Below are 19,134 nucleotides of genomic sequence, written 5' to 3' on the forward strand. Positions count from 1 at the left end.
TACTAAAGGTTAACAATTAATCCAATTAAATATTTGTTTTGAATAGAAAAAAAATGTAAAATTATTGCCATATCAATCAGTTTTTAAGTTTGGTTTTCACTATTTTACATTTTACAACATTGTTGACCTTTATACAAAAAAGGCAAACTAACTTGTTTTATTCTTCTAATGTACAAAAGTTCTCTCTCTGCCATTGATTTTCATTTACAGTTTAGTTTGTTTTTCTTCAAAGATCTGATTGCGTGAAAATAATTTTCTGAATACTTCAATGTAAATGTTTGGACTTCAGTCATAGTTCTAAATGTGTCTTTTTCTGTGCACCTGAACAGATCCTGTATTATTGGAAAAGAGAGGTTCGATGTGGTGCCAATTTTAGCATATAATATTATGTTATATAAATGTCACCCAGTCAAATGAAGTCCAGCATGCACTTCCACTTGGAAGCCTCAGTGTTACCTAATGGCAGCTCAAAGACAAAAAAAGTGATAAGGTCATACTTTATGTGTGATGTGTGGGTGTAGGCAAGACTCTATCTAATCTAAAGTCACATCATATGCTTATCTACCCCATCTGCCCACAAGTCTCTGTGGTCACAAGCAATCATCTTTGATTAGTAGTGTTAGCAACAGAGACAGGGACACACACATATGTAGACTCATACATGCACACACACACACACACACACAGATGCACATATTAAAATGCGTGCATGCACACTGTATAGCACAAAGTGAATGCCATTGCCTTGAAGGAAATCATGCTGAGTGATGTTGATAGCTGAGCTTTGGTCAGAGAGGAGATGCTGAGTGCCTCCAATTGGAGACGAACAGGAATGTCTTGGTGACATTTACACCTTCTGACACATATCCAAATTAAAAACGAGAACTGCAGTGTATTATGCACCTCTCCCAAAAGATATTAAATAGATATAACGATTAAAAATTAAATAGAACTCCTGAAAATGTTGGCAGAAAAGTCTCTCTGCACTCAGTGGATTGTAACGATGTACGTGCAAAATGTACAGTAGTAGCTTTAAAAATCTGTGGAGATGAAAAACTGGTGTAGGTCACTGAGAATAACAGGAGAAGTGAATTCTCTGGTGCTTAATTAGTGTTAAACAGATCTAGAAGGGAATTTTAATGACTTATCTTAATTACAGTCATCCACTTACGCAACTGTCCTTTAAAAATGTAAGAAATGAGTGGTTTTCAAAATACTGTCATCTCACAAATTGGGAAAAAGTTGTTTTTTAAAGAATTAAAAAAAAAAAAATAAGTGCATAGTATGATACTGTCAGTACTGGTATTTTAGTATGCATGAGAAACTGCTGAGGAGCGACACTTTAAAAACCAGAATCCAATCGCAACAAGCACAAAGTAATTCTGTTTCCTCTTAACATTCTATAGCTGTGTTTTATCTTTATTTTGCATCATAAAAATGAGAGAATACTCACTTTGATCTGACTTTGTTGGTGATGTGGGGCTTAACCTCTCTGTGGAGTTGTCACTTCCTTCATCCACGACATACTCAAAACTCAGGATGAACATCATCACCACACCTTCCTCATTCTTCACTGGGATTATGTGAGTGGTGCACTGAAAGTCAGAACCTGAAAAAACACAGAATGTGTCAGAAAAAATAAAGCGTACCTTGTAGAAATTGACCAAAAGTGGACTTTAACAATAGCTTGAAGCAGAGAAAAAACAATAGTTAGTTGTATGATACCAAGTAGTATGGATTATTTATGATTTAATCCATTGTTTTCTGGCTACATGAACTGAGGACAAAAGATGCTTCTGTCTTCACTTAAACTAGATGTCATGTATGACTGAAGAAAAACATTAAAAATGAATATATTGGAAAAACAAACATTTGCAGAAGAATAATGTGAATTTTGTGATTTATCTACTTACTTTAGACCAGAGGTGTCAAACTCATTTTAGTTCAGGGGCCACATCCAGCCTAATATGATATAAAGTGGGCTGGACCAGTAAAATAATACAAACAATAGGATAAGAACTTTTGAGTGAAAAAAGTAAATTCCGTAAAATAAAAAATACACTTAAATATGCTTAAATATCCTACAATACATGCAAAAATACACTTAATTACAGTCAAAAATCCTACAATACATGCAAAAATACACTTAAAATTCTGTAATTAAAATGTTTACATCTACGAATTGAACTTGAACATAACATGAACAAATATGAACAACCTGAAAATTCTTTAGTAAAATAAGTGCAATGTTAACAATATTATGCCTTAGTTTATCATTTATACATGTGAATCACAAGTTAGAGATCACAGTGGATCTACAAATACATAAAACATTAAGTAACAGGGAGAATATTATTAAAATTCCACATACTTCTCTTAAGATATTTCAGACATTCACATTTTTTTTGTAAAAGACTAGTCTGTAAATGTGAACATTTTTGTGTAATTTTACATTTTTTACACTAAAACAAAGAGACAAATTCGCAGTTTTCATTATTTATAGTTTATTATGATCATATTTTACTGTTCTGATCCACTTTAGAATTAATTGACCTAAGATTATTTTAACATCCTTGATTGTTAATATTTTCAGTGTAATTTTTGTATTTCACGAATTCATCCCTCGGGCTGGATTGAACCCTTTGGCGGGCCGGATTTGGCCCCCGGGCCGCAGGTTTGACACCCCTGCTTTAGACTTTAGAATAAATGAATAAATGCTTGAATGGATGAATGAATGATTAAAGGAAGTCAAACTAATTGATATCTAAACAAGTAAATCTAGATGAATGGAAGTGAATAAATCTGACTATCAACTGAAAATCATTCATTCATCTTCTGAACCCACTTTAATAATAATGGATTGGATTTATATAGCGCCTTTCTAGACACCCAAAGCGCTTTACATTATTGACCCATTATTCATTCGCTCTCACATTCTCCCTCTGGTGGTGGTAAACTACATCTGTAGCCACAGCTGCCCTGCCACTGTGGCTGCCCTGCCACAGTAGCCACTGACAGAAGCGTGGCTGCCATTTTGCGCCTACGGCCCCTCCGACCACCACCAAACACTCATACACCAGTGTGGGTGGCACTGGAGGCAAGGAGGATGAAGTGTCTTGCCCAAGGACACAACGGACTGACTAGGACAGAGCGAGATTCGAACTGCCAACCCTTCAGTTATTGGACGACCCGCTCTACCAACTGAGCCATGGCCGCCCCAATTATCCTCATTAGGGTCGTGGGGGGTGCTGGAGCCTATCCCAGCCACCTATGGGTGAAGGCGGGGTAAACCCTGGACGAGTCACCATTTCGTTGCAGGTCCGACATATAAGCCACATTTACACAGCGAAAAGGTGAGACATTAATCCCACCTTTTTTCCACCACTGACTGATTTCCACAGCCAAGCCAAAGGAGTAACAGAGGTGAGACAGGCTGGACTTTTACACAGCAGACCTGCGTTCCAGAATCAAAGGGGTGGTGACACCGTGCAGCATATAGTGTGACATATAACTTGCGCATTAGAAATACCGCGAGCATAGCGCTGTTGACTTCTTAGCTAACCTCTCCAGAGTCTTTCACCATTCCACAAATGCTAGCATGAATAGAGTCCTCCGCCCAAAGTGACAACAGCTTGCAGATCTCAGCGTCTCCCCACTTCGACATCTTTCTGATATGTTTGTTTACTGTATACGGCCCACGCACATTTTTAAATCCCCCCAGCGTAGGGGTCGCACACACAACACCTCATCAAAACGTCACACCTTGGTTGCAGAAGAAGAGGTGTTCCTTTTACACAACATTCCGGAATCATGATTCCACCTTTATCAGGGCTCTGTCACTACCTCCAGAGGCGTTACAGAGCTATGACAGAGGTGGGACCAAATGATCCCACCATTTTGTTTACACAGACGTCATTCCGGAATAAAGGCAAAATATTCCTGGAACAGGAGTGCTGTGTAAAAGGGACTATAGAGACAAATAACCAATCACTGTCACATTCACACCTATGGGCAATTTTAGCTTGACCAATTAACCATCAAATCAGTGCATGTCTTTGGATGGTGGGACAAAGCTGGAGTAGCTGGAGAGAACCCACACAAACACAAGGAGAACATGCAAACTCCACACAGAAAGGTCCCTGGTTGGAAATGTACCCCTTCTTGCTGGGAGGCAACAGCGCTATCTACTATCCGCCGTGTCGCTCCAACTGAAAATCAATTTAACCAAAATAATACAGTTGATATTCAGGGTGATTTTCATTTTTTGAGCTACAATTTTCTCTCAAATTACAGTTTATAAACTACAGCCAAGATCCAATCATACTAATGCTTTATAAAATGTCCTATGCACATGTAAATCCAATACATTATTCCACATGAAGGGGTTGATATCAGGATTGGGTTCTGGCAAGACTCTGCAGATACTGTGTTATATTGTGAGAACTGTCATAATGTAAAGAACAAACCAGTGTTGGCATAAAATCTTACAAAAAAAGAAGTGTTTATTTCCCTACATTATATGTTTGAAGATGACTTTATCCAACCTTAAATGGTAAAAAATGACAGTTTGTTAATAAATGAAAACAATCAGGCAGATGATTGCAGAGGATATAATTTATAATGGCAAATAGAGTGAAATCTATAAGTGACTTAACATCTCCCTGTGGTTTCACATGCATGTTGAGAAGACTAAAGAACAAGTTGATCCGATTTAAAGGTCAACGCCTCCATGTCAGAACAAATGATACTAGTTAAAACAAGTAAGCCCAGGGGTTAAACGAATGCTCTGTGTGTTTGTGCATCTGTATGTATTGTATGTCTTCTTAAGCCCACTTAGTTCTACTGCACTATGTGGATGTCTTCCTTAAAAAAAGACAAATACGCAGAGTGTAATATAATACAGAGTAAATGTGAGGCAGAGTCAGTATGGGATAAGCTTCAGTTATGATTGCAATATGTTCATATGAATAGTCTGAGAAGTTGAGCATCTTGTGAGGCAGTGGAGCAGAAAACCCACCCAGATCTAAACTTAGTCTTGAGCTTTAATATTGCAGTTTCTCTGCTGAACTAGCGAAAGCTGCGTTATTGAAGGCTACGGTTGCCTGTGGGAACAACTGCACACCACTAAACCTCTTTACCCATCGGACATATAAACAATAACACAAAAAACAGTGTGTAGTCTCACAGTAACTCTCTCCGGAGCAGGAGATATTATTGACCCCGAGTGTGTTTTCTAAAAATTTCCAGCTCATAATGTGAAAAGAAATTAGAAATAAAAAGTAATTATAACTTTTTCCAGAAGATAATAATTGGTATTTGTTATCTGGCAGTGGCTTATAAAATGAAAATATCTAAAACCTAAAAGTGGCTCATTGTCACTGTGTAGGTCTGTCTGTCTCTCTGTGTCTGTCTGTCTCTCTGTCTTGTTGTGTCTCTCCTACTCACAGAGGACACATATTACCAGTGTTCACTGTAATCTGCTCTGGGCTCACAGACACCCTGCCAGCAGCATTCATTAGCAGTAGACTTGCTGTCTGACTAAATATAACAAGCTTGGTCTGCCTCAACATGCCAGAGTTCTTTTGGATGGATTTCTGTTTCAAACCCCCCAGAGGTAAGGATGCATTGGCACCACCAACAATATGATGATGTGATTTTACACAGTGTAAAATACACTAAATAAATAAATATATCAACAGGGTAAATTACCTTTTTTGCATTTTGGGAGATATCTACATACCTACATTTACATATGTTTCATTGCAGCATCATGTGACTTGTTTGGAGCGCAGTATTCTCTATTATGTTACGATTTAAAGTAGCAGCGCTTAGTGAGCTGGGAAATGATGAGTCCTTGCCCTGAAAATCCCCTTTACACAAAAAGCACTTTCCTGCATTTCCTAAAAATCCTACACCTAATTCCACGTTGTCCTTTCGGTAAAAAGGGAACAGTCTGTGTTTTCGCTTTGATCTGTTTGATTACACATAATGTTCATTTTAGAGAATAATGAGAAAAATGAGCGAGTGAGAGTCAATTTGTAGTGGGATTTAGAAGTCTGAAATTCTCTAAATAATCTAAAATTGTTGGTTATTAACAGTTACACAATCCCTTTCAATTTCAATGTGAAAGTGGACAATAGGTTCAGGAGGTAATAAGGTGAAGGAAGATATGTGGTAGAAAATTGTGGCTGCAGTATGAGATCAGATAAAAACATTTGAACCATATTTATAATTTCAGATGTGTCTTTAATTTTCCAGTACTTCAAATGAACATGCAGCAAATGACTGTGCAACTATGCAGATGATATGTCCTCCTATATAATGTGCTGTGAGTAGAAACTATAGTCGCAGAAAAAAATTAATAGACCGCCCTTGTTTTCTTCAATTTCTTGATCATTTTAATGCTTGGTACAACTAAAGGTACATTTGTATGGACAAATATAATAACAACAAAAATAGCTCAAAAGAGTTTAATTTCAGAGCTTTTCCATGTTTTCTTGATAATAACCAAAATCACTTCAGTTCTTACATCAGTAGGTATGTCATTGTATTGCCAAAAACAGAACTTTTAGGCATGCCATTTTTCTTTTCTGTTTGTTTTAGTCACATGATACACACAGGAGTTAGCACTTGATTGCATAACCATTGTTTTTGATGACTTTTGATGGTCTAATATTTTTTTTTTCCGTGACTACATTTTTCTACAGTTTCCTCCAGTGATAAAAGTGTTAAACATTCAGAACTGTGAAAATAATAGAGGTAATTCTAGTATAGTGTAATTTAAATGCACTTCCATAGTTCTTCCACAGTCACTCTATTAGAAATTGTGAAAAGATATCAAGTACTTAGCATCACACATAAAAACTCAGGTCTGAGTGTAGCTCATAAAGTGAAAAATGAGAATATGAGTCCTAAACATTTCCATCTTATATGAGAAAACAGATGTACATGCTCCCTTTGCTTCATTGTTCAGACACACTGGTACATTTTGATCTAACTTTTGCTGTGCATCAGGGTTTTAATTTTCTGAACAGGCTCATAAACCAAGCATTAAATATGAATTGTTTACTTTCAGTGCAAGCAGCAGCACATAAATAAAAAATTGCATTACAATTTCCCTTTGTGACCGCATGCGTACATTAACACGCATTAAATGATGTGTCATTTTCTGTGCTTAATATTTCAGATAATACAAACATCATCTGTCTAAGCCATAAACAAAAACAAAGGGTAGATTTAAGTGTGATGCAGGGAAAATATTAAGATACGAAACTAAAATCTGAAATATGCATGAAATTTACAATTTTTTTTTTCTGTTTATATGAGTTGATGCAGGATCTTGTTATCGACTAACAGTAGGTGAAGAACCAGCAAAATGCTTCATGTAGTGACAAAACTGTGAAATCAGCAGAAATATTTCTGGGCTGGAGTTTACCTTACCAGATGGGGAAACAATAGTCACGCTTAAAGGCTAAGCCATGGGGGTCCCTTTTCATGTGGACTCCTGCTGAATGTCACCTCCACCAAAAACACACCAAAGGAAGGCATCTTTATAGCCGCTATGTTACGTCTGCACTTGATCTGATGATACGCCCTCGTCACAGCACTTTTATCTTATGTAGTTTCTGATTCTAGATTGCGATGAATGAGAAGAAGCTCTTGTAATTAAAACAGGAAGTTTCTTTCTTCTCTAAAATCAAAAATAAGATGTGCTACGTCATGTGATCATCCGACCCACTCATGACCTGATGTTGCCACTAATTGGGAACAACTGTGTTATTCATCTCCTTTCTGACATCCAACCAGTGCTAAGAACGCTACTGAAGGTACAGAACCCTGACTGGGAAAACACAAACTGATTTTTTAAATATTCTTATTCATTCATATCCGTAATTAATGTTCTGAAAAGCTCAACTGCACTGATTCCGTAATTTCAAATTCAGTTCATCACATACCTTCATTACACTTTGTGAATTAAACTCAACTGATTTTCTGATATAAAAGAAAATTCTCTAGATCTGTGATGCAACCCCCAGGCTAAATCTCCTGGCAGGCAAAACTTCACAGTTGAAGTGTCATGATGAACACGGCTGTCAGCCAGTTTTTATGAGGAGCCTTTTTCAGATTTATTGAGAAAAAATATTGGTTTTCAATTTGGCCTATTTACTAGTCACTGTGATAGAGTGCATTTGGTTTGAAGGCTCACAGAAAGACAGAAGATCTTGAGGTACCCTGTACAGTATCTTTTTTTTTTCTTCTTTAAAATAGCATTAGAACAAAAAACAAACAAATTTACTGCTCTCTGTGGAACAAGCTTTTTATATGAGCATAATAATGTGTGATGGGACATAGTGTAAAGTCTCCTCATCATTACTGTATTTTATTCTTCGGTACATAAACAACACTTAAAAAGATTTTGCATTTTATTCCATTTGTTTTAACGTGGGTTCATGCCTTCTGTTTATCATGTTTATTTAATGAACACCAAGACAGGACAAGGGAGGTCAGGACAGGACAGTGTATAAATAGAGAGGAGATAATGATGGCTTCTGCTTTTTGCTGAACATGCTGTATATATATATATATATATATATATATATATATATATATATATAATGTATATATGGAGGTATATGTTTTTTTTCCCTACTTACCACAAACCACAACCACCACTGAGTGTTAAAAACTGCTGACAATTCGGACTTAAGGCTATGCAACCAAACTATTCTTGTATAACTTAGCACAACGTAATCCAAACATGGTTGTAGCTGCTGGACATGGTTAACATCAATGACAGTACAGCAGTTTGTATCAGGGACAGAGTGAAAGCCCATTCATTCCCTGACCTTTACATGTAGTGTTTCCCCGCGAGCCAAGAAATGTTATTTACACCTGCTTGAATGAATGGACAGTGCATTAAGAAAAGCTCCCTTTTCATGATGGAAATTTCATTAATGTAGATTCTATTTCCATCATCAATTATTAAAACATTGCTGCTTAATCAAGTAATCTTTTAGACACTATTACCACGACGCCTCGCGGGTCAAACAGAGTATTAGCAAAAAAGTACGATGACTTCAACATATGTGAACATATACATATATTAGGTTATATATTAGTTGCAAGTGTACAATTTAAATCTTACCTCAGAAAGAGAAATTATTTCTATTTTAAAGCCGTTTGAATGTATTGAGGCTCCACTTTAATCTAAGCTCCTATCATAAGCTGATCTGCTCTGGGGAGAAACATAAGTAATATTGTTGAGCGGTGATTTTTGTTTTTGCATTTTTTTTTTGACCAATGCACTATCTACAAGTACAGCTTTTAAACAGTACCACCGTAGACCACTGCCTGGTAGTAGTCTTGCATAATGAAATCTGACATGTTTCTCGTCTAGGGCTATTCTGCTTAAGCCAATACGCAACGTTACTGGGGCATAGCCAATCGGGACTAGGGCATGTAGGGAGAGGCCATGCAAGCTAACCCTTTGTTTAGAGCTTTGAGCCTTGTGGCAATATCTCGCCTCAGTGAGACCGCTATAAGCTACACAGCCTGGCCTAATTTCATCTTCAATCAGTGTCTCTAGAGCCATCAGGGATAACTAGCAGCTCCAGTGCAGCTATGTTTCATCTGTGTTTACATTTATCAATTGTGCTCAATAACATTTTCTTCGGCTTCAAGTAACAAAATTCATTGGATTAAAAACAATGGATGATAATATTCAACTTAGAATGCAGTGACTAATTAAATATCACAGATGGTGTGAGAAAGAACTTCAGTGAAGCATCCCATGAGATTAAAATAGCCTATGGATGAACATTTTTATTCACTACAAAGACTGTATTGTTATGGTGTTCAAACATCCGCCCTCTCATTCACCACTCATTTTAAAGAAGCCAGTATTCTATATAAGTCTGTCCATAGCACAAGCAATGAAATCATACATATTACATGTAATCTGCAACATTTTCTTGAACATACCTACTTCACTCGTACCAAATTAAACCTGATGAGAGCAGCTCTGTATGTGTTTCACCTCATACTGCGGAACACCAAGGAGGGCTGAGTGTGATGAAAAATAGATGTGCTCTTTTGAAGGGTAGTCATCTAAGTGTCCTGCAGCACACCTTGTGCACTGAAGGCACTTTATGTCCCCTCTCCCTCCTCGCTCCCCTGCCACTAAACCCTCAGCAGGGGTACACGGCCCTTCAGTCCCCTCGGTGGGGAGTCACCTATGAAACCCAGCACCCACGCATACCACATGGCCCAGATCATTCAGCACGGTTAGCTAAGCTGCCGCTGTTATGTAGCCATTATCCATTTAACTTTTCTCTACTGCACGGTGTCAGCTTCCTTTTGTTAAGACTCATTGAGGTACAAAGTATTATTACACCCCGTGGAATAGGATAGCTTTACAAAGCCATCAAGGAAAGGCATTTATCTCATTGATTATGTATCATCGTTGGAAGACGAACATGTGTGGGGTATCTTCTCTCACAACCCCTCTTGGTTCACGTACAGCAGAGGGGAACACAATAATAATAATAATAAAAAACCCCACACTTTTGTGCTCAAGGCCTGCTGCGCTCCCACGGTCCCCATTGTTCCACTACTTTAATTTCTAAGCATACGCATAAGCAGCTTAACTTTTTGCCTTTTTAGTGAAAAGAGCCAAAGCTTTGTTGCTCTTGATGTCACATGGCGTTCTAAAATCCTGACCTTACTTGATGGAGAGGAAAAACAAACTGCAACACAGTTTATCAAATGATAATTCATCTAAATGTTGTTATTTAAGGCACAGATCTTATAATACAACCAGTATAAATAGCAAGAGGAAAGGAGAACTAATGCTGGTTTATTTTACGTTCTTTGCACCATGCCACCTCAGTAGGTACATGACAAATCTTTAATACAACGGATTATTTTATTTGCATTAGAAATGAAAATTTGAAGAAATTGCTAAGAGAGGAGACATGGAATCCATCTAGTTTCCAGCCATCAACTCCCATTTGTAGACAGACCTAAATCAATGGGGCCATCACTCTGAAGGATGCCATGAATCTTTCATTCCCCTATAGTTGTGTGAGTGCGTGGATTGTGTCCTCCATACCAGTTTAATGCATTTACTCTGTAAGCTGCTCATTCCCAGTCACTGCACTGTCAGCCCTGACATCTTTATTCATGAGCACACACGCTCACTATAAATTCCTCTGAGGAGTATTAAGAGTTGTGTCTTGAAGCCATGATGCACACCAGGGAGGATTGTGAAGAGACAGAGAGCAACGATTATGTTGGAAGGTTCCTGTAGCTCTCATCTGCCACGCTTTAAACGTTACAGGCAGATGCTGCTTAGATGGAGTACAGCACACGCATCAAGGACTGAGCATGGCAAATTAAATGAAGTTGCCTCAAAATCGCACTTGTCAAAAACCAGGCGGTTCATGCTCTCATAAACAGACCCTTGAGTGTTTTGTGAAATTGTCTTGCAGGATTTTGAAACAATCCATTTTAGCAGTGTCGCAGCTGGCTCTTGTTTTCTTCCTGATTAGCGAAAGAAAGAAAAAAAAAAAAGTGGAGGCTGATGACTGCTGATGGTAGATTAAACATGTATCCGTGGCCTAGAATCCAATCAAACTCACAATTAAAAATTAAAGCCCTGGCTCCTTATGATTAAATAAAATATTACAGCTATTTTTCCATCGAAGGCTCCTCATGCACTACTGTTTGTGAATGCTTTGGAAGTTATCACGAAGGTGTGAGTACATGTTCAAAGATATTGTTGGACTATTTGTGCAACCACTAGAAAAAGGGAAAGGTATGTTCTCATTGTGCCGTTCCACTAGGCTTGTACTTTTGGATTGACTCTGAAGGACTGTGTCATCCAGACCATAAAATGCTCATGTGAGAGCGTGGCAGGAGGTGGTCAATCTGGGGATTTATGCCACTGAGCGGTAACATCGTATTAATTCTCTCTGACTCAGGACTGCTGTCTCTACAGTACACCATTCACACCAGGACTGGGATTTGCCGGAAATGAATGACAAATAGCAGTGTTTATGAAAGAACCACAGTTAAAGGTAGAACATATCTATGCAAAGCTTGCAGAGCTTAGAGTATTGAATAGATCCCCAGTCTAATAAAGCTGCTGCACACCAAAACATCCCTCTTTATTTCTCATTCAGCGTGTATTTTATCTGTAAAGTATAAAGCAAGTGTATTTATCATAAAGTCATGCGGCATAATAACCCGGTGAGCTCTGTCTACCCACAGTCTCTCACTTTGTCCATCAAGGAAAAAAAAAACTGTGAATCATGTTATCATCTGACATACAGTAGTTTCCACTTGTGTATCCTCATTCTACTGTATTTTTCACTTTATGCTGCATTTTAGTGATGAAACAAAGAACAGATCACAGCATTTTATCAGCCAGAGTTGTTTTTTTTTTTTTATCATCAGGCACATGATGCTGTGAATTAAGGGTGGCAAAGACTGTAACACAATTTGATCCTTGTACTTTCAGATATTCTCATATTCAGCAGAAAATTTCCTGTAAAATCTCTATTTCTAGATCTCATCAGAGGTACGAATCTTGACCGGCTTTACAATTCAATAAGATTCCCATTCACCAATCAGTGAATCAGTGAATGCACCATGATTCTCAATGCATCTCACTAGATTATATGATCCTCACCATTTAATGCAAGCAGTCAAATACATCTGAGCTTTCTATTATTTAGAAAGAACAAAGGGCTATAATACCAAAAGCTGCAGGTTTTCAAGACAAGTACCTGTATGACTCACTCCAGTATGTTAACAAAACAAGCCAAAACAAAACATAAACCCTTCTTCAGCACTGAATTACACGTAGAGGTGTGATATTCACTGTTTGCACAATTCGATTCAGTTCTGACACCAGCACTGTGATGCACCTTTGAATCAAGAACTTCCACACCTCTAGGATCAATGTTATATGTTTACTTGAAAACCTTTGGGATAAACATGAAATGGGTTCTTTTAGATCTTATTGATTTCTTCTGCAGTGGATATAAATGTAAGTGAGTCTGGCTGGAGCGGACACAGTGAGCAGCTGCGTTAAGGTGTTCTCTCAGGATGATCGAACCTCCCTTATGAACCCAAAGGCGCCCTGTGACAGCCCCACGGTGGTTTTTCCAACTCATTTACTCACCATCCTTGCGGTAGTAGGTGATCTCCACCTTGCGCTCTTCAGACCCCAGTACAGCCTGTGCCACCTGGCTGATGGCCTCCTTGTCTGTGAGCTCTCCGTGGAGGAAGTCGCAGGTGCATGGTTTCTGCATGATGTCTGGTCTGGAGAAGCCTGTCATCTCACAGAAGCCATCATTGCAGTATATGATCGCACAGTTCTCCACCCTGGCATTGGCTATCACAAATTTCCGATCTGCATAAGAAAGAAAGGTATTGCACTGTGTATATGTATATATGTACATATGTATATTGTGGTCATGTTGTCAGCTCATATATACATATAAAACCAAAACAATCATTTCAAAGCTGATTAACTTTACAATCCCTTAATGCAACGGTGTAGAACACAGACAACCACTCCACTAATCATTTTATCTTAACAAACCTAATATCACACAACTCAGTTAGAAAGCTTCTGTTTAGTGTCTCTTCCAATAACAAAAGAATAATATTATTTTCTTGTTATTTTTTTTTTTGCAAGGAATGACTTAAACAGCACTCTTCTGTTGGCTGATTGATGACAAATATGAATAACTTTGTAATATTCAAATATCTAGTAGGATACTTACTCTGACCCTCGAATTTCCGAATAATTAATCCAAGAAAAGTGTTTTGTGGCGCAACGTGACCTCTTCTTACAGGCATGTTTATACACAGAATATCCCACGAGCTCCGGAAAAGCCGCCCTCACACATGTAAATCCTGAAGTTACAGATGTTGGCTCTCACTGATGTTTCCTTAACCGCGGATCATACTGGACAACCGCGCTCTTTCTTTTCTTTTTTTTTTTTTTTTTTTCTCCACTTTAAACGACCTTCCTACTTCACCGGGAGTTCTTTAGCCCGCTTGTATACCGGAGCACGCGAACGCCTCCTCGCCCAAACGGACGGAATCTGGGAGGAATGTTGGACTGGGATTCAGTTCACAAACCATTTCGCGATGAGGATGGATGCGATCCTGCCGTCCTCTGTGCTGTGTTGTGTTAGGCGCATACAGCGGACAGTGGTTAATATGCCAAGGGGAGTGACGTTGCTCCCAGGGGGCTTAGTTCCCTCCACCTCGGGTTAAGATAATAACCAGCCTCGTGCACAGAGAAATCACTATAATCGGAATATGCGCATTTGGAACAGCTCTGCCTCGTGCACCTTCAAAAAAAAAAAAAAATCGGTAACACTTTATAATAAGTACACACTATGAAGCATTAGTTAAGCATTAGCAAATACTGAATTCTTATTTATAAAGCATATTTCTGACATGAATACTTATTAGTATATGGTTTATAAGGACAGTTATAAATGTTTTACTCATCATTAACCCTTTCATGCATGAATTATGAGAACCTTAATCAATATTTTTTACCTGAGTGTTTTTATTCCTCTTTAGGCATGAAAAAAACAATGTGATTGAATTTATTTATTTATTTATTTTTTATGAACCTATTTTTCATGGAGTTACAAAAATGTCCACTCAGCTGCTGGACAATCTTGATTAAGGTTCTCATAATTCATGCATGAAAGGGTTAATAAGAACATTAGTTAAGCATTAATAAAATACTGAATTCTTATTTATAAAGCATATTTCTGACATGAACACTTATTAGTATATGGTTTATAAGGACAGTTATAAATGTTTTACTCATCATTAACCCTTTCATGCATGAATTATGAGAACCTTAATCAATATTTTTTTTCCTGAGTGTTTTTATTCCTCTTTAGGCATGAAAAAAACAATGTGATTGAATTTTTTTATTTATTTATTTATTTTTTTATGAACCTATTTTTCATGGAGTTACAAAAATGTCCACTCAGCTGGACAATCTTGATTAAGGTTCTCATAATTCATGCATGAAGGGTTAATAAGAACATTAGTTAAGCATTAATAAAATACTGAATTCTTATTTATAAAGCATATTTCTGACATGAATACTTATTAGTATATGGTTTATAAGGACAGTTATAAATGTTTTACTCATCATTAACCCTTTCATGCACAGTGGTCCCTACTGTACAGTGGACAGTTACTCTACAGCTGTTCTCTTGTATATTCATGGATTTTGTTGTTTTACTTGCATATCAACCAACACAGTGGATACTTATGCACCATCCCATAATACACTGCAATTCATATCGTTACTGTAACATTCCTGTTCTTTATAAACCTGATCCGCAGCAACATATTTGGGTGTAAATCAATTGCTAGTTGTTATTAGACTGTAATTAACAGTTTTTTGTTTTTTGTGTTTTTTTAAGTTGTTGTGTTTTGTTGTTTTTTGCATATTATTTGAGTGAGTAATACTGCTATTATTAGTATGTTAAATACGAGAAAACATCAGATTAGCAACATTAAAAAAAAAACCCAAAACATTTATTTCATAGTTTTCACACAGTATGACAGTAAATGCATGTTTCTTTGCTTCAAAAATTAAACGCATGGTGTCCAGCTGAGTGGACATTTTTGTAACTCCATGAAAAATAGGTTCATAAAAAAAAAAAAAAAAAAAAAAAATTCAATCACATTGTGTTTTTCATGCCTAAAGAGGAATAAAACACTCAGTAAAAAAAATCTTGATTAAGGTTCTCATAATTCATGCATGAAAGGGTTAATAAGAACATTAGTTATGGATTAACAAATACTGAATTCATCATTATAAAGCATATTTCTGACATGAATACTTATTAGTATATGGTTTATAAGGACAGTTATAAATGTTTACTCATCATTAACCCTTCATGCATGAACCTTAATCAAGATTTTTTTTTCCTGAGTGGTTTTATTCCTCTTTAGGTACGAAAAAAAAAAAACCCCAAAAAACAAACAAACAAACAAAAAAACCCAATGTGATTAATTTTTTTTTTTTAATGAACCTATTTTTCATGGGGGTGTAAAAATGCCCACTCAGCTGGACACCATGCATTTAATTTTTGAAGCAAAGAAACATGTATTCACTGATGTACTGTGTGAAACTATGAAATACATTTTTTTTAGTGCTGCTAATCTGATGTTTTGTCATATTTTAACATACTCTAATATTAGTTATTACTCACTTTATGGAGATAAGATGCAAAAAAAAAAATCCCTTTTTTTAAAGAAAAACTGTTAATTACAGTCTAATATCAACAACAAGCAATTGATTTCCACTCAAACATGTTAGTGCAGATCAGATTTATCTAGAACAGCAAAGTTACAGTAATGGTATGAATTGCAGTGTATGGGATGATGCCTAAGCATCCACTGTGTTGGCTGATATGGAACTAAAACAATAAAATCCATGAATATACAAGAGAACAGCTTTGAATAGCTGTCCACTGTAGTGACCAATGTGCATGAAAGGGTTAAAATAACCACATATAATAAACATATAAGCTAATAAGGCCCACTCCAAATTTTCTCTATGTTTAGAGTGAAAAAAGTAAAATTGCATTATGAAAATTTTATCTACAAACTATACCACCATAAAAAACCTGAAATTTCTTAAGAAAAATAAGTGCATTTTTAACAATATTATGCATCAGTTATCATTTACACATGCCCATTATAACTTACAGATCACAGTGGATTTACAAATGCACAAATATTTTATAACAGTTTAGAATAGTGTTAAAATTGAGTTAACTTGTCTAAAGACATGTTCATATCTGTTCAGGTCATTACATTTTTTTTTGTGAAACGATAGCTTGTAAACGTAAACACCTTCATGTAATTGTACTTTTTACCCTAAAACAAAGGGAAAATTTTAGAGTTGTCATTATTTAATTGTTATTATGCTACTATTATCCTTGTCCATCCACATGAGATGTGGCACCTGAAGTAAAAGGACTTTGACATCCTTGATGATTAGATTAGATAGAAGATTATTGATCCTCTGGGCAGAGCCTCAAGAAATTGAGTTCTTGCCAGGATTTGAGCCCCAGCCTTCCACATCATAGACCATAATGTTACTGACTTAACTATCTGTCCACAAGAAGGCTACTTCAGATTAAGATGAATAACTTCAGTGTCATTTTTGCAGTTCACATATTCATCCTATGGACCGGACTGGAACCTTTGGTTGGTCGATTTTGGCCCACGGGCCACAAGTTTGACACCCCCGGTTTAGACAGCTTGATAGATAGATGCTCCTAATGGTGAAACTTATTTTAGATTTGGTGCTCTTAAAGTAACACAATTGAGTACACAACATTAAAACATACTTTGGAATCATTAACCCTTTAAACCCTGAACCTAAATGGTCTGCCTGGACTTTTTCTTATTTTGATGATGAGTCCATTTTCCCATTTTTCCAGAGCACTTTTTTCTCAGATTTTTCAAAATCTAGCAATCATTTACAATTTACTGCATGTTATAATATTGCTAAAACAGCTTTTTCTTTAGCTTCTAGTACAGGTGTGATGGAAATTACCATAATGAACCAATAAAACCTATAAAGTGCAACGTCTCAGTTTTCAGAAACCGTTGGAATTTTTCCAATTGCAGAAACAGTGAAAGAGTTACCATCATTCAAGCTACATATGCACAGAGTGTGTCAGCGATGACACGTCAGGTTTTAAAGGGTTAAGACTTGGACACATCATTTCTATCTTGATAATAATGTAATAAATGAGTGATTCATAGACAGTTAATATTATATCTATCAATGTAAAAATGAAACATCACCATGAAGATAATGCATGAAGATAAACAACCAACTAGTGAGTGTAATCTATTAATAATTTAAGCAGATATTACCTTAATGTGAATTTTTGTAGTCATAAGAAAGTTACTGAAAATAGTAATAGATATAATTAATAAGTAAAATGAAAAGTTACAAGAACAAAATGAAAGCAGTTGATTTAATGGTGACTCGTTGCACATTGGAGCCCCTGTTATTTCTAAGGGAATAAAAGTTGTTACTAGAAATCCCCTAAAGCTCCAGCGTCGGAAATAGACTGAAGGGCAGCCTAACCCACATGCATCTTTTTTCTTATTTTACCTGAGATGACCTTTTGTCAAGTGTTAGAGAAATATAATATTAGACTACTCTCTGTAAATACCAGGTGTCCAGAGCACGAGTCATGGATGGGTCATGATGACATGTCCTGTAAGAAAACACCCAGGAAGGATATGTCTACCATTTCTTGTCTATCTGCATGTTTTCGGTCTCGTGGTGCCAGTTCGGGGCCAGAGCGGCCGGTTGCCCTTGGGGAGATCAGGCCATTGGGTAGGTGGGAGAAAAGTACAAACGCTGTCACTGAACCAATGCATCACTGTATTTTGAATACCGAAGCCATGGTGAACTGGATCAACATCATTATGTTTGGACACTTGGACCAATGGTTGTATTATCCATATTCATTCATAAGAACTTAGACTTCTGGTGTTCATCAGTCAACTGCTGCATCTTGTTGTATGTACTTGACTTCTTGCCACAAGTTAAGACTTCTGATTCCAGAATCCAGTGACTCTGCTCTTGATTCTTAGATGGTATCTCAGAATTTTTCTTCTTTTTATCTACCTGTAAAGAAGACAAACATTATAAAGTTGCTCAATAACTAATCTTACCACATACAGTCGCAGAAAAAAATATTAGACCACCTTTGTTTTCTTCAATTTCTTGTTCATTTTTAATGCCTGGTACAACTACAGGTACATTTGTTTGGACAAATATAATGATTAACATCAAAAATAGCTCTATAAGAGTTTAATTTCAGAGCTGATATCTAGCCATTTTCCATGGTTTTCTTGATAATAACCAAAATCACTTCAGTTCTTACATCAATAGCTATGGCATTGTACTGACAAAAACAGTGCTTTTAGGCATTCCGTGTTTTCTTTTCTGTCTGTTTTAGTCACATGATACACACAGGAGTTAGTACTTGATTGCATAACCATTGCTTTTGATGACTTTTGATGGTCTAATAATTTTTTCCGTGA

At 36.7% G+C, this 19,134-nt stretch overlaps 1 protein-coding gene across 1 annotated transcript in view; it reads right to left on the reverse strand.

Annotated features, from left to right (window-relative positions):
• Positions 1–14,272, reverse strand: part of kcnh7 (potassium voltage-gated channel subfamily H member 7) — a 51,505-nt gene extending 37,233 nt beyond the window's left edge. Inside the window, exons 1-3 of the mRNA XM_030124547.1 lie at positions 13,794–14,272; positions 13,187–13,417; positions 1,454–1,609 (exon numbers count right to left, since the gene is read on the reverse strand). Coding sequence (XP_029980407.1) covers positions 1,454–1,609; positions 13,187–13,417; positions 13,794–13,869 — 463 coding nt within the window. The 5' untranslated portion in view covers positions 13,870–14,272. The remainder of the gene's footprint in view (positions 1–1,453; positions 1,610–13,186; positions 13,418–13,793) is intronic.
• Between the last annotated feature and the right edge of the window lie 4,862 nt (positions 14,273–19,134).

This window comes from Sphaeramia orbicularis, chromosome 21 (genome assembly GCF_902148855.1).
Source record: "Sphaeramia orbicularis chromosome 21, fSphaOr1.1, whole genome shotgun sequence".
Classification (NCBI taxonomy): Eukaryota; Metazoa; Chordata; class Actinopteri; order Kurtiformes; family Apogonidae; genus Sphaeramia; species Sphaeramia orbicularis.